The sequence below is a fragment of the Oncorhynchus mykiss genome, chromosome 27 (assembly GCF_013265735.2).
Source record: "Oncorhynchus mykiss isolate Arlee chromosome 27, USDA_OmykA_1.1, whole genome shotgun sequence".
Taxonomy (NCBI): domain Eukaryota; kingdom Metazoa; phylum Chordata; class Actinopteri; order Salmoniformes; family Salmonidae; genus Oncorhynchus; species Oncorhynchus mykiss.
The window spans coordinates 45,580,772-45,603,094 of NC_048591.1; the positions used below are offsets into that span (position 1 = coordinate 45,580,772).

Consider the following 22,323-nt stretch of genomic DNA (forward strand, 5'->3'; position numbering starts at 1 on the left):
CATCTGATCGGGAACAGACTAGTAGTGTCAGAAGGTCATCTGATAGGGAACAGACTAGTAGTGTCAGAAGGTCATCTGATAGGGAACAGACTAGTAGTGTCATCTGATAGGGAACAGACTAGTAGTGTCAGAAGGTCATCTGATAGGGAACAGACTAGTAGTGTTGGAAGGTCATCTGATAGGGAACAGACTAGTAGTGTCAGAAGGTCATCTGATAGGGAACAGACTAGTAGTGTCAGAAGGTCGTCTGATAGGGAACAGACTAGTAGTGTCATCGGATAGGGAACAGACTAGTAGTGTCAGAAGGTCATCTGATAGGGAACAGACTAGTAGTGTCATCTGATAGGGAACAGACTAGTAGTGTCATCTGATAGGGAACAGACTAGTAGTGTCAGAAGGTCATCTGATAGGGAACAGTCTAGTAGTGTTGGAAGGTCATCTGATAGGGAACAGACTAGTAGTGTTGGAAGGTCATCTGATAGGGAACAGACTAGTAGTGTCAGAAGGTCATCTGATAGGGAACAGACTAGTAGTGTCATCTGATAGGGAACAGACTAGTAGTGTCATCGGATAGGGAACAGACTAGTAGTGTCAGAAGGTCATCTGATAGGGGACAGACTAGTAGTGTCAGAAGGTCATCTGATAGGGAACAGACTAGTAGTGTCAGAAGGTCATCTGATAGGGAACAGACTAGTAGTGTCAGAAGGTCATCTGATAGGGAACAGACTAGTAGTGTCAGAAGGTCATCTGATAGGGAACAGACTAGTAGTGTCAGAAGGTCATCTGATAGGGAACAGACTAGTAGTGTCAGAAGGTCATCTGATAGGGAACAGACTAGTAGTGTCAGAAGGTCATCTGATAGGGAACAGACTAGTAGTGTCAGAAGGTCATCTGATAGGGAACAGACTAGTAGTGTCATCTGATAGGGAACAGACTAGTAGTGTCATCGGATAGGGAACAGACTAGTAGTGTCATCTGATAGGGAACAGACTAGTAGTGTCAGAAGGTCATCTGATAGGGAACAGACTAGTAGTGTCAGAAGGTCATCTGATAGGGAACAGACTAGTAGTGTCAGAAGGTCATCTGATAGGGAACAGACTAGTAGTGTCAGAAGGTCATCTGATAGGGAACAGACTAGTAGTGTCATCTGATAGGGAACAGACTAGTAGTGTCATCGGATAGGGAACAGACTAGTAGTGTCAGAAGGTCATCTGATAGGGAACAGACTAGTAGTGTCAGAAGGTCATCTGATAGGGGACAGACTAGTAGTGTCAGAAGGTCATCTGATAGGGGACAGACTAGTAGTGTCAGAAGGTCATCTGATAGGGAACAGACTAGTAGTGTCAGAAGGTCATCTGATAGGGAACAGACTAGTAGTGTCAGAAGGTCATCTGATAGGGAACAGACTAGTAGTGTCAGAAGGTCATCTGATAGGGAACAGACTAGTAGTGTCAGAAGGTCATCTGATAGGGAACAGACTAGTAGTGTCATCTGATCGGGAACAGACTAGTAGTGTCAGAAGGTCATCTGATAGGGAACAGACTAGTAGTGTCAGAAGGTCGTCTGATAGGGAACAGACTAGTAGTGTCAGAAGGTCGTCTGATAGGGAACAGTCTAGTAGTGTCATCTGATAGGGAACAGACTAGTAGTGTCAGAAGGTCATCTGATAGGGAACAGACTAGTAGTGGCATCTGATAGGGAACAGACTAGTAGTGTCATCTGATAGGGAACAGACTAGTAGTGTCAGAAGGTCATCTGATAGGGAACAGTCTAGTAGTGTTGGAAGGTCATCTGATAGGGAACAGACTAGTAGTGTTGGAAGGTCATCTGATAGGGAACAGACTAGTAGTGTCAGAAGTTTGTCTGATAGGGAACAGACTAGTAGTGTCATCTGATAGGGAACAGACTAGTAGTGTCATCGGATAGGGAACAGACTAGTAGTGTCAGAAGGTCATCTGATAGGGGACAGACTAGTAGTGTCAGAAGGTCATCTGATAGGGAACAGACTAGTAGTGTCAGAAGGTCATCTGATAGGGAACAGACTAGTAGTGTCAGAAGGTCATCTGATAGGGAACAGACTAGTGGTGTCAGAAGGTCATCTGATAGGGAACAGACTAGTAGTGTCATCTGATAGGGAACAGACTAGTAGTGTCATCGGATAGGGAACAGACTAGTAGTGTCAGAAGGTCATCTGATAGGGGACAGACTAGTAGTGTCAGAAGGTCATCTGATAGGGAACAGACTAGTAGTGTCAGAAGGTCATCTGATAGGGAACAGACTAGTAGTGTCAGAAGGTCATCTGATAGGGAACAGACTAGTAGTGTCATCTGATAGGGAACAGACTAGTAGTGTCATCTGATAGGGAACAGACTAGTAGTGTCATCGGATAGGGAACAGACTAGTAGTGTCAGAAGGTCATCTGATAGGGGACAGACTAGTAGTGTCAGAAGGTCATCTGATAGGGAACAGACTAGTAGTGTCAGAAGGTCATCTGATAGGGAACAGACTAGTAGTGTCAGAAGGTCATCTGATAGGGAACAGACTAGTAGTGTCAGAAGGTCGTCTGATAGGGAACAGACTAGTAGTGTCATCGGATAGGGAACAGACTAGTAGTGTCAGAAGGTCATCTGATAGGGAACAGACTAGTAGTGTCATCTGATAGGGAACAGACTAGTAGTGTCATCTGATAGGGAACAGACTAGTAGTGTCAGAAGGTCATCTGATAGGGAACAGTCTAGTAGTGTTGGAAGGTCATCTGATAGGGAACAGACTAGTAGTGTTGGAAGGTCATCTGATAGGGAACAGACTAGTAGTGTCAGAAGGTCATCTGATAGGGAACAGACTAGTAGTGTCATCTGATAGGGAACAGACTAGTAGTGTCATCGGATAGGGAACAGACTAGTAGTGTCAGAAGGTCATCTGATAGGGGACAGACTAGTAGTGTCAGAAGGTCATCTGATAGGGAACAGACTAGTAGTGTCAGAAGGTCATCTGATAGGGAACAGACTAGTAGTGTCAGAAGGTCATCTGATAGGGAACAGACTAGTAGTGTCAGAAGGTCATCTGATAGGGAACAGACTAGTAGTGTCAGAAGGTCATCTGATAGGGAACAGACTAGTAGTGTCAGAAGGTCATCTGATAGGGAACAGACTAGTAGTGTCAGAAGGTCATCTGATAGGGAACAGACTAGTAGTGTCAGAAGGTCATCTGATAGGGAACAGACTAGTAGTGTCATCTGATAGGGAACAGACTAGTAGTGTCATCGGATAGGGAACAGACTAGTAGTGTCATCTGATAGGGAACAGACTAGTAGTGTCAGAAGGTCATCTGATAGGGAACAGACTAGTAGTGTCAGAAGGTCATCTGATAGGGAACAGACTAGTAGTGTCAGAAGGTCATCTGATAGGGAACAGACTAGTAGTGTCAGAAGGTCATCTGATAGGGAACAGACTAGTAGTGTCATCTGATAGGGAACAGACTAGTAGTGTCATCGGATAGGGAACAGACTAGTAGTGTCAGAAGGTCATCTGATAGGGAACAGACTAGTAGTGTCAGAAGGTCATCTGATAGGGGACAGACTAGTAGTGTCAGAAGGTCATCTGATAGGGGACAGACTAGTAGTGTCAGAAGGTCATCTGATAGGGAACAGACTAGTAGTGTCAGAAGGTCATCTGATAGGGAACAGACTAGTAGTGTCAGAAGGTCATCTGATAGGGAACAGACTAGTAGTGTCAGAAGGTCATCTGATAGGGAACAGACTAGTAGTGTCAGAAGGTCATCTGATAGGGAACAGACTAGTAGTGTCATCTGATCGGGAACAGACTAGTAGTGTCAGAAGGTCATCTGATAGGGAACAGACTAGTAGTGTCAGAAGGTCGTCTGATAGGGAACAGACTAGTAGTGTCAGAAGGTCGTCTGATAGGGAACAGTCTAGTAGTGTCATCTGATAGGGAACAGACTAGTAGTGTCAGAAGGTCATCTGATAGGGAACAGACTAGTAGTGGCATCTGATAGGGAACAGACTAGTAGTGTCATCTGATAGGGAACAGACTAGTAGTGTCAGAAGGTCATCTGATAGGGAACAGTCTAGTAGTGTTGGAAGGTCATCTGATAGGGAACAGACTAGTAGTGTTGGAAGGTCATCTGATAGGGAACAGACTAGTAGTGTCAGAAGTTCGTCTGATAGGGAACAGACTAGTAGTGTCATCTGATAGGGAACAGACTAGTAGTGTCATCGGATAGGGAACAGACTAGTAGTGTCAGAAGGTCATCTGATAGGGGACAGACTAGTAGTGTCAGAAGGTCATCTGATAGGGAACAGACTAGTAGTGTCAGAAGGTCATCTGATAGGGAACAGACTAGTAGTGTCAGAAGGTCATCTGATAGGGAACAGACTAGTGGTGTCAGAAGGTCATCTGATAGGGAACAGACTAGTAGTGTCATCTGATAGGGAACAGACTAGTAGTGTCATCGGATAGGGAACAGACTAGTAGTGTCAGAAGGTCATCTGATAGGGGACAGACTAGTAGTGTCAGAAGGTCATCTGATAGGGAACAGACTAGTAGTGTCAGAAGGTCATCTGATAGGGAACAGACTAGTAGTGTCAGAAGGTCATCTGATAGGGAACAGACTAGTAGTGTCATCTGATAGGGAACAGACTAGTAGTGTCATCTGATAGGGAACAGACTAGTAGTGTCATCGGATAGGGAACAGACTAGTAGTGTCAGAAGGTCATCTGATAGGGGACAGACTAGTAGTGTCAGAAGGTCATCTGATAGGGAACAGACTAGTAGTGTCAGAAGGTCATCTGATAGGGAACAGACTAGTAGTGTCAGAAGGTCATCTGATAGGGAACAGACTAGTAGTGTCAGAAGGTCATCTGATAGGGAACAGACTAGTAGTGTCAGAAGGTCATCTGATAGGGAACAGACTAGTAGTGTCATCTGATAGGGAACAGACTAGTAGTGTCATCGGATAGGGAACAGACTAGTAGTGTCAGAAGGTCATCTGATAGGGAACAGACTAGTAGTGTCAGAAGGTCATCTGATAGGGGACAGACTAGTAGTGTCAGAAGGTCATCTGATAGGGGACAGACTAGTAGTGTCAGAAGGTCATCTGATAGGGAACAGACTAGTAGTGTCAGAAGGTCATCTGATAGGGAACAGACTAGTAGTGTCAGAAGGTCATCTGATAGGGAACAGACTAGTAGTGTCAGAAGGTCATCTGATAGGGAACAGACTAGTAGTGTCAGAAGGTCATCTGATAGGGAACAGACTAGTAGTGTCATCTGATCGGGAACAGACTAGTAGTGTCAGAAGGTCATCTGATAGGGAACAGACTAGTAGTGTCAGAAGGTCGTCTGATAGGGAACAGACTAGTAGTGTCATCTGATAGGGAACAGACTAGTAGTGTCAGAAGGTCATCTGATAGGGAACAGACTAGTAGTGTCAGAAGGTCATCTGATAGGGAACAGACTAGTAGTGTTGGAAGGTCATCTGATAGGGAACAGACTAGTAGTGTCAGAAGGTCATCTGATAGGGAACAGACTAGTAGTGTCAGAAGGTCGTCTGATAGGGAACAGACTAGTAGTGTCATCGGATAGGGAACAGACTAGTAGTGTCAGAAGGTCATCTGATAGGGAACAGTCTAGTAGTGTTGGAAGGTCGTCTGATAGGGAACAGACTAGTAGTGTCAGAAGGTCGTCTGATAGGGAACAGTCTAGTAGTGTCATCTGATAGGGAACAGACTAGTAGTGTCAGAAGGTCATCTGATAGGGAACAGACTAGTAGTGTCATCTGATAGGGAACAGACTAGTAGTGTCATCTGATAGGGAACAGACTAGTAGTGTCAGAAGGTCATCTGATAGGGAACAGTCTAGTAGTGTTGGAAGGTCATCTGATAGGGAACAGACTAGTAGTGTTGGAAGGTCATCTGATAGGGAACAGACTAGTAGTGTCAGAAGGTCATCTGATAGGGAACAGACTAGTAGTGTCATCTGATAGGGAACAGACTAGTAGTGTCATCGGATAGGGAACAGACTAGTAGTGTCAGAAGGTCATCTGATAGGGAACAGACTAGTAGTGTCAGAAGGTCATCTGATAGGGAACAGACTAGTAGTGTCAGAAGGTCATCTGATAGGGAACAGACTAGTAGTGTCAGAAGGTCATCTGATAGGGAACAGACTAGTAGTGTCATCTGATAGGGAACAGACTAGTAGTGTCATCGGATAGGGAACAGACTAGTAGTGTCAGAAGGTCATCTGATAGGGGACAGACTAGTAGTGTCAGAAGGTCATCTGATAGGGAACAGACTAGTAGTGTCAGAAGGTCATCTAATAGGGAACAGACTAGTAGTGTCAGAAGGTCATCTGATAGGGAACAGACTAGTAGTGTCAGAAGGTCATCTGATAGGGAACAGACTAGTAGTGTCAGAAGGTCATCTGATAGGGAACAGACTAGTAGTGTCATCTGATAGGGAACAGACTAGTAGTGTCATCGGATAGGGAACAGACTAGTAGTGTCAGAAGGTCATCTGATAGGGGACAGACTAGTAGTGTCAGAAGGTCATCTGATAGGGAACAGACTAGTAGTGTCAGAAGGTCATCTGATAGGGAACAGACTAGTAGTGTCAGAAGGTCATCTGATAGGGAACAGACTAGTAGTGTCAGAAGGTCATCTGATAGGGAACAGACTAGTAGTGTCAGAAGGTCATCTGATAGGGAACAGACTAGTAGTGTCATCTGATCGGGAACAGACTAGTAGTGTCAGAAGGTCATCTGATAGGGAACAGACTAGTAGTGTCAGAAGGTCGTCTGATAGGGAACAGACTAGTAGTGTCATCTGATAGGGAACAGACTAGTAGTGTCAGAAGGTCATCTGATAGGGAACAGACTAGTAGTGTCAGAAGGTCATCTGATAGGGAACAGACTAGTAGTGTTGGAAGGTCATCTGATAGGGAACAGACTAGTAGTGTCAGAAGGTCATCTGATAGGGAACAGACTAGTAGTGTCAGAAGGTCGTCTGATAGGGAACAGACTAGTAGTGTCATCGGATAGGGAACAGACTAGTAGTGTCAGAAGGTCATCTGATAGGGAACAGACTAGTAGTGTTGGAAGGTCGTCTGATAGGGAACAGACTAGTAGTGTCAGAAGGTCGTCTGATAGGGAACAGTCTAGTAGTGTCATCTGATAGGGAACAGACTAGTAGTGTCAGAAGGTCATCTGATAGGGAACAGACTAGTAGTGTCATCTGATAGGGAACAGACTAGTAGTGTCATCTGATAGGGAACAGACTAGTAGTGTCAGAAGGTCATCTGATAGGGAACAGTCTAGTAGTGTTGGAAGGTCATCTGATAGGGAACAGACTAGTAGTGTTGGAAGGTCATCTGATAGGGAACAGACTAGTAGTGTCAGAAGGTCATCTGATAGGGAACAGACTAGTAGTGTCATCTGATAGGGAACAGACTAGTAGTGTCATCGGATAGGGAACAGACTAGTAGTGTCAGAAGGTCATCTGATAGGGGACAGACTAGTAGTGTCAGAAGGTCATCTGATAGGGAACAGACTAGTAGTGTCAGAAGGTCATCTGATAGGGAACAGACTAGTAGTGTCAGAAGGTCATCTGATAGGGAACAGACTAGTAGTGTCAGAAGGTCATCTGATAGGGAACAGACTAGTAGTGTCAGAAGGTCATCTGATAGGGAACAGACTAGTAGTGTCATCTGATAGGGAACAGACTAGTAGTGTCATCGGATAGGGAACAGACTAGTAGTGTCAGAAGGTCATCTGATAGGGGACAGACTAGTAGTGTCAGAAGGTCATCTGATAGGGAACAGACTAGTAGTGTCAGAAGGTCATCTGATAGGGAACAGACTAGTAGTGTCAGAAGGTCATCTGATAGGGAACAGACTAGTAGTGTCAGAAGGTCATCTGATAGGGAACAGACTAGTAGTGTCATCGGATAGGGAACAGACTAGTAGTGTCAGAAGGTCATCTGATAGGGGACAGACTAGTAGTGTCAGAAGGTCATCTGATAGGGAACAGACTAGTAGTGTCAGAAGGTCATCTGATAGGGAACAGACTATTAGTGTCAGAAGGTCATCTGATAGGGAACAGACTAGTAGTGTCAGAAGGTCATCTGATAGGGAACAGACTAGTAGTGTCATCGGATAGGGAACAGACTAGTAGTGTCAGAAGGTCATCTGATAGGGGACAGACTAGTAGTGTCAGAAGGTCATCTGATAGGGAACAGACTAGTAGTGTCAGAAGGTCATCTGATAGGGAACAGACTAGTAGTGTCAGAAGGTCATCTGATAGGGAACAGACTAGTAGTGTCAGAAGGTCATCTGATAGGGAACAGACTAGTAGTGTCAGAAGGTCATCTGATAGGGAACAGACTAGTAGTGTCATCTGATAGGGAACAGACTAGTAGTGTCATCGGATAGGGAACAGACTAGTAGTGTCAGAAGGTCATCTGATAGGGAACAGACTAGTAGTGTCAGAAGGTCATCTGATAGGGGACAGACTAGTAGTGTCAGAAGGTCATCTGATAGGGGACAGACTAGTAGTGTCAGAAGGTCATCTGATAGGGAACAGACTAGTAGTGTCAGAAGGTCATCTGATAGGGAACAGACTAGTAGTGTCAGAAGGTCATCTGATAGGGAACAGACTAGTAGTGTCTGAAGGTCATCTGATAGGGAACAGACTAGTAGTGTCAGAAGGTCATCTGATAGGGAACAGACTAGTAGTGTCATCTGATCGGGAACAGACTAGTAGTGTCAGAAGGTCATCTGATAGGGAACAGACTAGTAGTGTCAGAAGGTCGTCTGATAGGGAACAGACTAGTAGTGTCATCTGATAGGGAACAGACTAGTAGTGTCAGAAGGTCATCTGATAGGGAACAGACTAGTAGTGTCAGAAGGTCATCTGATAGGGAACAGACTAGTAGTGTTGGAAGGTCATCTGATAGGGAACAGACTAGTAGTGTCAGAAGGTCATCTGATAGGGAACAGACTAGTAGTGTCAGAAGGTCGTCTGATAGGGAACAGACTAGTAGTGTCATCGGATAGGGAACAGACTAGTAGTGTCAGAAGGTCATCTGATAGGGAACAGACTAGTAGTGTTGGAAGGTCGTCTGATAGGGAACAGACTAGTAGTGTCAGAAAGTCGTCTGATAGGGAACAGTCTAGTAGTGTCATCTGATAGGGAACAGACTAGTAGTGTCAGAAGGTCATCTGATAGGGAACAGACTAGTAGTGTCATCTGATAGGGAACAGACTAGTAGTGTCATCTGATAGGGAACAGACTAGTAGTGTCAGAAGGTCATCTGATAGGGAATAGTCTAGTAGTGTTGGAAGGTCATCTGATAGGGAACAGACTAGTAGTGTTGGAAGGTCATCTGATAGGGAACAGACTAGTAGTGTCAGAAGGTCATCTGATAGGGAACAGACTAGTAGTGTCATCTGATAGGGAACAGACTAGTAGTGTCATCGGATAGGGAACAGACTAGTAGTGTCAGAAGGTCATCTGATAGGGGACAGACTAGTAGTGTCAGAAGGTCATCTGATAGGGAACAGACTAGTAGTGTCAGAAGGTCATCTGATAGGGAACAGACTAGTAGTGTCAGAAGGTCATCTGATAGGGAACAGACTAGTAGTGTCAGAAGGTCATCTGATAGGGAACAGACTAGTAGTGTCAGAAGGTCATCTGATAGGGAACAGACTAGTAGTGTCATCTGATAGGGAACAGACTAGTAGTGTCATCGGATAGGGAACAGACTAGTAGTGTCAGAAGGTCATCTGATAGGGGACAGACTAGTAGTGTCAGAAGGTCATCTGATAGGGAACAGACTAGTAGTGTCAGAAGGTCATCTGATAGGGAACAGACTAGTAGTGTCAGAAGGTCATCTGATAGGGAACAGACTAGTAGTGTCAGAAGGTCATCTGATAGGGAACAGACTAGTAGTGTCATCTGATAGGGAACAGACTAGTAGTGTCATCGGATAGGGAACAGACTAGTAGTGTCAGAAGGTCATCTGATAGGGGACAGACTAGTAGTGTCAGAAGGTCATCTGATAGGGAACAGACTAGTAGTGTCAGAAGGTCATCTGATAGGGAACAGACTAGTAGTGTCAGAAGGTCATCTGATAGGGAACAGACTAGTAGTGTCAGAAGGTCATCTGATAGGGAACAGACTAGTAGTGTCAGAAGGTCATCTGATAGGGAACAGACTAGTAGTGTCATCTGATAGGGAACAGACTAGTAGTGTCATCGGATAGGGAACAGACTAGTAGTGTCAGAAGGTCATCTGATAGGGGACAGACTAGTAGTGTCAGAAGGTCATCTGATAGGGAACAGACTAGTAGTGTCAGAAGGTCATCTGATAGGGAACAGACTAGTAGTGTCAGAAGGTCATCTGATAGGGAACAGACTAGTAGTGTCAGAAGGTCATCTGATAGGGAACAGACTAGTAGTGTCAGAAGGTCATCTGATAGGGAACAGACTAGTAGTGTCATCTGATCGGGAACAGACTAGTAGTGTCAGAAGGTCATCTGATAGGGAACAGACTAGTAGTGTCAGAAGGTCGTCTGATAGGGAACAGACTAGTAGTGTCATCTGATAGGGAACAGACTAGTAGTGTCAGAAGGTCATCTGATAGGGAACAGACTAGTAGTGTCAGAAGGTCATCTGATAGGGAACAGACTAGTAGTGTTGGAAGGTCATCTGATAGGGAACAGACTAGTAGTGTCAGAAGGTCATCTGATAGGGAACAGACTAGTAGTGTCAGAAGGTCGTCTGATAGGGAACAGACTAGTAGTGTCATCGGATAGGGAACAGACTAGTAGTGTCAGAAGGTCATCTGATAGGGAACAGACTAGTAGTGTTGGAAGGTCGTCTGATAGGGAACAGACTAGTAGTGTCAGAAGGTCGTCTGATAGGGAACAGTCTAGTAGTGTCATCTGATAGGGAACAGACTAGTAGTGTCAGAAGGTCATCTGATAGGGAACAGACTAGTAGTGTCATCTGATAGGGAACAGACTAGTAGTGTCATCTGATAGGGAACAGACTAGTAGTGTCAGAAGGTCATCTGATAGGGAACAGTCTAGTTGTGTTGGAAGGTCATCTGATAGGGAACAGACTAGTAGTGTTGGAAGGTCATCTGATAGGGAACAGACTAGTAGTGTCAGAAGGTCATCTGATAGGGAACAGACTAGTAGTGTCACCTGATAGGGAACAGACTAGTAGTGTCATCGGATAGGGAACAGACTAGTAGTGTCAGAAGGTCATCTGATAGGGGACAGACTAGTAGTGTCAGAAGGTCATCTGATAGGGAACAGACTAGTAGTGTCAGAAGGTCATCTGATAGGGAACAGACTAGTAGTGTCAGAAGGTCATCTGATAGGGAACAGACTAGTAGTGTCAGAAGGTCATCTGATAGGGAACAGACTAGTAGTGTCAGAAGGTCGTCTGATAGGGAACATACTAGTAGTGTTGGAAGGTCATCTGATAGGGAACAGACTAGTAGTGTCATCTGATCGGGAACAGACTAGTAGTGTCAGAAGGTCATCTGATAGGGAACAGACTAGTAGTGTCAGAAGGTCGTCTGATAGGGAACAGACTAGTAGTGTCATCTGATAGGGAACAGACTAGTAGTGTCAGAAGGTCATCTGATAGGGAACAGACTAGTAGTGTCAGAAGGTCATCTGATAGGGAACAGACTAGTAGTGTTGGAAGGTCATCTGATAGGGAACAGACTAGTAGTGTCAGAAGGTCATCTGATAGGGAACAGACTAGTAGTGTCAGAAGGTCGTCTGATAGGGAACAGACTAGTAGTGTCATCGGATAGGGAACAGACTAGTAGTGTCAGAAGGTCATCTGATAGGGAACAGACTAGTAGTGTTGGAAGGTCGTCTGATAGGGAACAGACTAGTAGTGTCAGAAGGTCGTCTGATAGGGAACAGTCTAGTAGTGTCATCTGATAGGGAACAGACTAGTAGTGTCAGAAGGTCATCTGATAGGGAACAGACTAGTAGTGTCATCTGATAGGGAACAGACTAGTAGTGTCATCTGATAGGGAACAGACTAGTAGTGTCAGAAGGTCATCTGATAGGGAACAGTCTAGTAGTGTTGGAAGGTCATCTGATAGGGAACAGACTAGTAGTGTTGGAAGGTCATCTGATAGGGAACAGACTAGTAGTGTCATCTGATAGGGAACAGACTAGTAGTGTCAGAAGGTCATCTGATAGGGAACAGACTAGTAGTGTTGGAAGGTCATCTGATAGGGAACAGTCTAGTAGTGTTGGAAGGTGGGGGAGATTGTTGTCATCTGATAGGGGACAGACTAGTAGTGTCGGAAGGTCATCTGATAGGGAACAGACTAGTAGTGTCGGAAGGTGGGTGAGATTGTTGGCTTCTACTTGGCGGGTCAGGAGGAGTCATTTTCCCTTGAAGGCCTTGACAAGGCTGTACATCTGATGTGCAAAAAGGCCCTTCCCTTGTAGTTTGGAATTCAGTTCATTCATGAGGGCCATGATGTCCACGGTGAAGACAAAATCAGCCAACCATTCTTTATCTGGCAGTTGAGGGAAATCCACAGATTTTCCTTTCAATCGCAAAAACTCTGCAATCTCAGACTTCAGGTCCCACACCTTTTTAAGCACCTTCCCCAAACTCAGCCATCTCACGTTTGTGTGTTAGGGGAGATCTGCATGACCCGACTGTCTCTTCCAACAGTGAGACAAACTGCCTGTAGTTTAAAGATTTTCCTCTTATAATTTGAATAACAAATACGTTTTTCAAAACTTTACTATCGCAAATACTTAATGTGATCTGAGCATGATTCCGCGGGCCGTATTGAATCAGGTCGCGGGCCTCATACGGCGCCCTGGGCCGGCCTTCGCCCAGGCCTGGACTAGACACTATGTCCTGACTGGCTGTGTTTTGGCTGCTGTTGCACCATCTACTGTACCAGGAATAGTCTACTAGTCTTTGTTGTTTAACTAGTCTTTGTTGTTTAACTAGTCTTTGTTGTTTAACTAGTCTTTGTTGTTTAACTAGTCTTTGTCGTTGAACTAGTCTTTGTTGTTTAACTAGTCTTTGTTGTTTAACTAGTCTTTGTTGTTTAACTAGTCTTTGTCGTGGAACTAGTCTTTGTTGTTTAACTAGTCTTTGTTGTTTAACTAGTCTTTGTCGTTTAACTAGTCTTTGTTGTTTAACTAGTCTTTGTTGTTTAACTAGTCTTTGTCGTTTAACTAGTCTTTGTTGTTTAACTAGTCTTTGTTGTTTAACTAGTCTTTGTTGTTTAACTAGTCTTTGTCGTGGAACTAGTCTTTGTTGTTTAACTAGTCTTTGTTGTTTAACTAGTCTTTGTTTGTTGTTTAACTAGTATTTGTTTGTTGTTTAACTAGTCTTTGTTGTTTAACTAGTCTTTGTTGTTTAACTAGTCTTTGTTGTTTAACTAGTCTTTGTCGTTTAACTAGTCTTTGTTGTTTAACTAGTCTTTGTTGTTTAACTAGTCTTTGTCGTGGAACTAGTCTTTGTTGTTTAACTAGTCTTTGTTGTTTAACTAGTCTTTGTCGTTTAACTAGTCTTTGTTGTTTAACTAGTCTTTGTTGTTTAACTAGTCTTTGTTGTTTAACTAGTCTTTGTCGTTGAACTAGTCTTTGTTGTTTAACTAGTCTTTGTTGTTTAACTAGTCTTTGTTGTTTAACTAGTCTTTGTCGTGGAACTAGTCTTTGTTGTTTAACTAGTCTTTGTTGTTTAACTAGTCTTTGTCGTTTAACTAGTCTTTGTTGTTTAACTAGTCTTTGTCGTGGAACTAGTCTTTGTCGTTTAACTAGTCTTTGTTGTTTAACTAGTCTTTGTTGTTTAACTAGTCTTTGTTGTTAACTAGTCTTTGTTGTTTAACTAGTCTTTGTCGTTGAACTAGTCTTTGTCGTTGAACTAGTCTTTGTTGTTTAACTAGTCTTTGTTGTTTAACTAGTCTTTGTTGTTTAACTAGTCTTTGTCGTGGAACTAGTCTTTGTCGTTGAACTAGTCTTTGTCGTTGATGGTGTTGGTCAACTGCGGTTGTGGCATGTTTTTCTCATTGTCAGGACTCCTGACCCTAGGCATGCTCTGATAGGCAGATATAGTAAGGGGTGTGTCCCAGCATTTGTTCCCTGACGGAGAGAGACAGACAGCTGGCAGGTCCTAAGAGCTAGAACCGTGATCCTTTCACTTGTGCTGAACACTTCACCTGTCTCTCTGTGTTGTCTGGAGCCTGGCGGTACTACTGCTACCACAAGGCCAGACTGTGTTGTCTGGAGACTGGCAGTACTACTGCTACCACAAGGCCAGACTGTGTTGTCTGGAGCCTGGCGGTACTACTGCTACCACAAGGCCAGACTGTGTTGTCTGGAGCCTGGCAGTACTACTGCTACCACGAGGCCAGACTGTGTTGTCTGGAGCCTGGCGGTACTAATTCTACCACGAGGCCAGACTGTGTTGTCTGGAGCCTGGCGGTACTACTGCTACCACGAGGCCAGACTGTGTTGTCTGGAGCCTGGCAGTACTACTGCTACCACAAGGCCAGACTGTGTTGTCTGGAGCCTGGCAGTACTACTGCTACCACAAGGCCAGACTGTGTTGTCTGGAGCCTGGCAGTACTACTGCTACCACAAGGCCAGACTGTGTTTTCTGGAGCCTGGTGGTACTACTGCTACCACGAGGCCAGACTGTGTTGTCTGGAGGCTGGCGGTACTACTGCTACCACAAGGCCAGACTGTGTTGTCTGGAGCCTGGCAGTACTACTGCTACCACAAGGCCAGACTGTGTTGTCTGGAGCCTGGCGGTACTACTGCTACCACGAGGCCAGACTGTGTTGTCTGGAGCCTGGCAGTACTACTGCTACCACAAGGCCAGACTGTGTTGTCTGGAGCCTGGCGGTACTACTGCTACCACGAGGCCAGACTGTGTTGTCTGGAGCCTGGCGGTACTACTGCTACCACAAGGCCAGACTGTGTTGTCTGGAGCTTGGCAGTACTTCTGCTACCACAAGGCCAGACTGTGTTGTCTGGAGCCTATCAGTACTACTGCTACCACAAGGCCAGACTGTCTTGTCTGGAGCCTGGCGGTACTACTGCCACCACGAGGCCAGACTGTGTTGTCTGGAGCCTGGCAGTACTACTGCTACCACAAGGCCAGACTGTGTTGTCTGGAGCCTGGCGGTACTACTGCTACCACAAGGCCAGACTGTGTTGTCTGGAGCCTGGCGGTACTACTGCTACCACAAGGCCAGACTGTGTTGTCTGGAGCCTGGCGGTACTACTGCTACCACGAGGCCAGACTGTGTTGTCTGGAGCCTGGCGGTACTACTGCTACCACAAGGCCAGACTGTGTTTTCTGGAGCCTGGCGGTACTACTGCTACCACGAGGCCAGACTGTGTTGTCTGGAGCCTGGCGGTACTACTGCTACCACAAGGCCAGACTGTGTTGTCTGGAGCCTGGCGGTACTACTGCTACCACAAGGCCAGACTGTGTTGTCTGGAGCTTGGCAGTACTTCTGCTACCACAAGGCCAGACTGTGTTGTCTGGAGCCTATCAGTACTACTGCTACCACAAGGCCAGACTGTGTTGTCTGGAGCCTGGCAGTACTACTGCTACCACAAGGCCGGACTGTGTTGTCTGGAGCCTGGCGGTACTACTGCTACCACGAGGCCAGACTGTGTTGTCTGGAGCCTGGCAGTACTACTGCTACCACTGGCTGGGTGGCTGGCTGGCTGGCTGGCTGGCTGGGTGGGTGGCTGGCTGGCTGGCTGGCTGGGTGGGTGGGTGGCTGGCTCTCTGGCTGGCTGGCTGGGTGGGTGGCTGGCTGGGTGGCTGGCTGGGTGGCTGGCTGGCTGGCTGGCTGGGTGGCTGGCTGGCTGGCTGGCTGTGTGGCTGGCTGGCTGGGTGGCTGGGTGGGTGGCTGGCTGGGTGGCTAGCTGGGTGGCTGGCTGGCTGGGTGGCTGGCTGGGTGGCTGGCAGGCTGGCTGGCTGTGGGCCTGGCTGGCTGGCTGGGTGGCTGGCTGGCTGGCTGGCTGGTTGGGTGGGTGGCTGGCTGGGTGGCTGGCTGTGTGGCTGGCTGGCTGGGTGGCTGGCTGGGTGGCTGGCTGGCTGGCTGGCTGGCTGGCTGTGGGCCTGGCTGGCTGGCTGGCTGGCTGGTTGGGTGGGTGGCTGGCTGGGTGGCTAGCTGGGTGGCTGGCTGGCTGGCTGGGTGGCTGGCTGGCTGGCTGGCTGTGTGGCTGGCTGTGTGGCTGGCTGGGTGGCTAGCTGGGTGGCTGGCTGGGTGGCTAGCTGGGTGGCTGGCTGGGTGGGTGGGTGGCTGGCTGGCTGGCTGGCTGTGTGGCTGGCTGGCTGGCTGGGTGGCTGGCTGGGTGGCTGGCTGGGTGGCTGGCTGGGTGGCTGGCTGAGTGGCTGTGTGGGTGGGTATGTAGCTGGCTGGCTGGCTGGGTGGGTGGCTGGGTGGGTGGGTGGGTGGTTGGGTGGGTGGGTATGTAGCTGGCTGGCTGGGTGGCTGGCTGGCTGGCTGGGTGGGTGGCTGGCTGGGTGGCTAGCTGGGTGGCTGGCTGGGTGGCTGGCTGGCTGGCTGGCTGTGTGGCTGGCTGGCTGGGTGGCTGGCTGGGTGGGTGGCTGGCTGGGTGGTTAGCTGGGTGGCTGGCTGGCTGGCTGGCTGGTTGGGTGGGTGGCTGGCTGGGTGGCTAGCTGGGTGGCTGGCTGGCTGGGTGGCTGGCTGGCTGGCTGGCTGGCTGGCTGTGTGGCTGGCTGGCTGGCTGGCTGGGTGGCTGGCTGGGTGGGTGGGTGGGTGGGTATGTAGCTGGCTGGCTGGGTGGCTGGCTGGCTGGCTGGCTGGGTGGGTGGCTGGCTGGGTGGTTAGCTGGGTGGCTGGCTGGGTGGCTGGCTGGCTGGCTGGCTGGTTGGGTGGGTGGCTGGCTGGGTGGCTAGCTGGGTGGCTGGCTGGCTGGGTGGCTGGCTGGCTGGCTGGCTGTGTGGCTGGCTGGCTGGCTGGCTGGGTGGCTGGCTGGGTGGCTAGCTGGGTGGCTGGCTGGGTGGCTAGCTGGGTGGCTAGCTGGGTGGCTGGCTGGGTGGCTGGCTGGCTAGCTGGCTGTGTGGCTGGCTGGCTGGCTGGCTGGGTGGCTGGGTGGCTGGCTGGGTGGGTCGGTGGCTCGCTGGCTGAGTGGCTGTGTGGGTGGGTATGTAGCTGGCTGGCTGGGTGGCTGGCTGGCTGGGTGGCTGGCTGGGTGGCTGGGCGGGTGGGTGGCTGGGTGGGTGGCTGTGTGGGTGGGTGGGTAGCTGGCTGACTGACTGGGTGGGTGTGTGTGTGTGTGTTTCTCTCAGAAGCCATGCCCAGTAGCCTCCAGATAGATTTTGTAGACTGAAACAGAGAAAACAGCTGTCAACATACCATCCCTGGGTGGACATCATCCCACCCCAGTGTCTGTAGACACTTCTCCTTTCTGTCTCTCTCTGTCTCTCTCTCTGTCTCTCTCTCTCTCTGTCTCTCTCTGTCTCTCTCTCTGTCTCTCTCTCTGTCTCTCTCTCTCTCTCTCTGTCTCTCTCTCTCTCTCTCTGTCTCTCTGTCTCTCTCTCTGTCTCTCTCTCTGTCTCTCTCTCTGTCTCTCTCTCTCTCTCTGTCTCTTCTCTCTCTCTCTATCTCTCTCTCTCTCTCTCTCTCTCTCTCTCTCTCTGTCTATTTATACATCTATTTGTAAATGAAACAGTAGCCTTGCTTGGTAGCTATGAGTCCAACAGACAGAGAGCCTGGGGGAAAGTTGGTACAGTACTTGGTGGTGAGATAAGATCATCTGCCTAAAATGTGTTTGGCTGAAGACAGACAGACAGACTGACTGACTGACTGAGACAGTCTAGTAGCTTCTGCCATGATAGCCACCAACCTTGTTACTTAGAGTGATAAATAATTATGCTAATACAAGATACTACAAGATGCTAAAGGAAACTACAAGATAATACATTATACTTGAGCCACGAGTTCCTCTGGATCTTCCTCTGTAGTTCGTCTGAGGACTTACAGAAGAACACTGTCGTGGTTTCTGCCCTATCGTCGAGAGACTAACTATCAAGCAGGAACCTCCAATGTACACGCTACTGGGGTACTTTGGACCTTTTCTGACCGTGATCCTTCAGAGGGTGTCCACAAATGGGGAGGAGGAAGACCTGCGTACATGTGAGTGTGTCTTCACTCTGGTGGTTACGTTTTCCAGGTGGCGCTGTCGTCTTGTGGTGCTGAAACTTAAAGATGGTTTTGGAGAAGAGATTCAACCATCAATTGAATTGATATTTTGGTTTAACACTTTTCTTGAAGATGCATCTTACGAAGTGTTATATGTGCTTATTACCATTCATAGTAACTACGTATGCAGTCATAGATTATTGTGAAACGGTTCCATGTGTCTGTATGAAGGCTTAATGGTGTTACCTACAGTGTGTTTCAGTTACATACCGTATTCAGTGGTTGTTTACAATCAGACATTGTAATACAGGATGTGTAGCGTGTAGCATCTATGCTTGGTGGACCGTAATGGTCTAATCGCCCAGATACCTCTGCTAGGTTAGCACTGAGTTACAGTAATATCCCCCAGATACCTCTGCTAGGTTAGCACTGAGTTACAGTAATATCCCCCAGATACCTCTGCTAGGTTAGCACTGAGTTACTGTAATATCCCCCCAGATACCTCTGCTAGGTTAGCACTGAGTTACTGTAATATCCCCCCAGATACCTCTGCTAGGTTAGCACTGAGTTACTGTAATATCCCCCAGAAAGCTCTGCTAGGTTAGCACTGAGTTACTGTAATATCCCCCAGATACCTCTGCTAGGTTAGCACTGAGTTACTGTAATATCCCCCAGATACCTCTGCTAGGTTAGCACTGAGTTACTGTAATATCCCCCAGATACCTCTGCTAGGTTAGCACTGAGTTACTGTAATATCCCCCCAGATACCTCTGCTAGGTTAGCACTGAGTTACTGTAATATCCCCCCAGATACCTCTGCTAGGTTAGCACTGAGTTACTGTAATATCCCCCAGATACCTCTGCTAGGTTAGCACTGAGTTACTGTAATATCCCCCAGATACCTCTGCTAGGTTAGCACTGAGTTACTGTAATATCCCCCAGATACCTCTGCTAGGTTAGCACTGAGTTACTGTAATATCCCCCCAGATACCTCTGCTAGGTTAGCACTGAGTTACTGTAATATCCCCCAGAAAGCTCTGCTAGGTTAGCACTGAGTTACTGTAATATCCCCCAGATACCTCTGCTAGGTTAGTACTGAGTTACTGTAATATCCCCCAGATACCTCTGCTAGGTTAGCACTGAGTTACTGTAATATCCCCCAGATACCTCTGCTAGGTTAGCACTGAGTTACTGTAATATCCCCCCAGATACCTCTGCTAGGTTAGCACTGAGTTACTGTAATATCCCCCAGATACCTCTGCTAGGTTAGCACTGAGTTACTGTAATATCCCCCCAGATACCTCTGCTAGGTTAGCACTGAGTTACTGTAATATCCCCCAGATACCTCTGCTAGGTTAGCACTGAGTTACTGTAATATCCCCCCAGATACCTCTGCTAGGTTAGCACTGAGTTACTGTAATATCCCCCCAGATACCTTTTTTTATTTTTATTTTATTTCACCTTTATTTAACCAGGTAGGCTAGTTGAGAACAAGTTCTCATTTGCAACTGCGACCTGGCCAAGATAAAGCATAGCAGTATGAGCAGACAACACAGAGTTACACATGGAGTAAACAATTAACAAGTCAATAACACAGTAGAAAACAAAGGGGGAGTCTATATACAATGTGTGCAAAAGGCATGAGGTAGGCGAATAATTACAATTTTGCAGATTAACACTGGAGTGATAAATGATCAGATGGTAATGTACAGGTAGAGATATTGGTGTGCAAAAGAGCAGAAAAATAAATATATAAAAACAGTATGGCGATGAGGTAGGTGAAAATGGGTGGGCTATTTACCAGTAGACTATGTACAGCTGCAGCGATCGGTTAGCTGCCCAGATAGCAGATGTTTGAAGTTGGTGAGGGAGATAAAAGTCTCCAACTTCAGCGATTTTTGCAATTCGTTCCAGTCACAGGCAGCAGAGTACTGGAACGAGAGGCGGCCAAATGAGGTGTTGGCTTTAGGGATGATCAGTGAGATACACCTGCTGGAGCGCGTGCTACGGATGGGTGTTGCCATCGTGACCAGTGAGCTGAGATAAGGCGGAGCTTTACCTAGCATGGACTTGTAGATGACCTGGAGCCAGTGGGTCTGGCGACGAATATGTAGCGAGGGCCAGCCGACTAGAGCATACAAGTCGCAGTGGTGGGTGGTATAAGGTGCTTTAGTGACAAAACGGATGGCACTGTGATAGACTGCATCCAGTTTGCTGAGTAGAGTGTTGGAAGCCATTTTGTAGATGACATCGCCGAAGTCGAGGATCGGTAGGATAGTCAGTTTTACTAGGGTAAGCTTGGCGGCGTGAGTGAAGGAGGCTTTGTTGCGGAATAGAAAGCCGACTCTTGATTTGATTTTCGATTGGAGATGTTTGATATGAGTCTGGAAGGAGAGTTTGCAGTCTAGCCAGACACCTAGGTACTTATAGATGTCCACATATTCTAGGTCGGAACCATCCAGGGTGGTGATGCTAGGCGGGGATGCGGGTGCAGGCAGCGATCGGTTGAAAAGCATGCATTTGGTTTTACTAGCGTTTAAGAGCAGTCGGAGGCCACGGAAGGAGTGTTGTATGGCATTGAAGCTTGTTTGGAGGTTAGATAGCACAGTGTCCAATGACGGGCCGAAAGTATATAGAATGGTGTCGTCTGCGTAGAGGTGGATCAGGGAATCGCCCGCAGCAAGAGCAACATCATTGATGTATACAGAGAAAAGAATCGGCCCGAGAATTGAACCCTGTGGCACCCCCATAGAGACTGCCAGAGGACCGGACAGCATGCCCTCCGATTTGACACACTGAACTCTGTCTGCAAAGTAATTGGTGAACCAGGCAAGGCAGTCATCCGAAAAACCGAGGCTACTGAGTCTGCCGATAAGAATATGGTGATTGACAGAGTCGAAAGCCTTGGCAAGGTCGATGAAGACGGCTGCACAGTACTGTCTTTTATCGATGGCGGTTATGATATCGTTTAGTACCTTGAGTGTGGCTGAGGTGCACCCGTGACCGGCTCGGAAACCAGATTGCACAGCGGAGAAGGTACAGTGGGATTCGAGAAGGTCAGTGACCTGTTTGTTGACTTGGCTTTCGAAGACCTTAGATAGGCAGGGCAGGATGGATATAGGTCTGTAACAGTTTGGGTCCAGGGTGTCTCCCCCTTTGAAGAGGGGGATGACTGCGGCAGCTTTCCAATCCTTGGGGATCTCAGACGATATGAAAGAGAGGTTGAACAGGCTGGTAATAGGGGTTGCGACAATGGTGGCGGATAGTTTCAGAAATAGAGGGTCCAGATTGTCAAGCCCAGCTGATTTGTACGGGTCCAGGTTTTGCAGCTCTTTCAGAACATCTGCTATCTGGATTTGGGTAAAGGAGAACCTGGAGAGGCTTGGGCGAGGAGCAGCGGGGGGGGGGGCGGGGCTGTTGGCCGAGGTTGAAGTAGCCAGGCGGAAGGCATGGCCAGCCGTTGAGAAATGCTCATTGAAGTTTTCGATAATCATGGATTTATCGGTGGTGACCGTGTTACCTAGCCTCAGTGCAGTGGGCAGCTGGGAGGAGGTGCTCTTGTTCTCCATTGACTTCACAGTGTCCCAGAACTTTTTGGAGTTGGAGCTACAGGATGCAAACTTCTGCCTGAAGAAGCTGGCCTTAGCTTTCCTGACTGACTGCGTGTATTGGTTCCGGACTTCCCTGAACAGTTGCATATCACGGGGACTATTCGATGCTATTGCAGTCCGCCACAGGATGTTTTTGTGCTGGTCGAGGGCAGTCAGGTCTGGGGTGAACCAAGGGCTGTATCTGTTCTTAGTTCTGCATTTTTTGAACGGAGCATGCTTATCTAAAATGGTGAGGAAGTTACTTTTAAAGAATGACCAGGCATCCTCAACTGACGGGATGAGGTCAATGTCCTTCCAGGATACCCGGGCCAGGTCGATTAGGAAGGCCTGCTCACAGAAGTGTTTTAGGGAGCGTTTGACAGTGATGAGGGGTGGTCGTTTGACTGCGGCTCCGTAGCGGATACAGGCAATGAGGCAGTGATCGCTGAGATCCTGGTTGAAGACAGCGGAGGTGTATTTGGAGGGCCAGTTGGTCAGGATGACGTCTATGAGGGTGCCCTTGTTTACA

At 47.5% G+C, this 22,323-nt stretch overlaps 1 protein-coding gene across 1 annotated transcript in view; it reads left to right on the forward strand.

Annotated features, from left to right (window-relative positions):
- The window catches only part of mtus2b (microtubule associated tumor suppressor candidate 2b), a 171,083-nt gene that overhangs the window by 87,549 nt on the left and 61,211 nt on the right, over window positions 1-22,323 (forward strand). Inside the window, exon 6 of the mRNA XM_036965045.1 lies at window positions 14,257-15,720. Coding sequence (XP_036820940.1) covers window positions 14,257-15,720 — 1,464 coding nt within the window. The remainder of the gene's footprint in view (window positions 1-14,256; window positions 15,721-22,323) is intronic.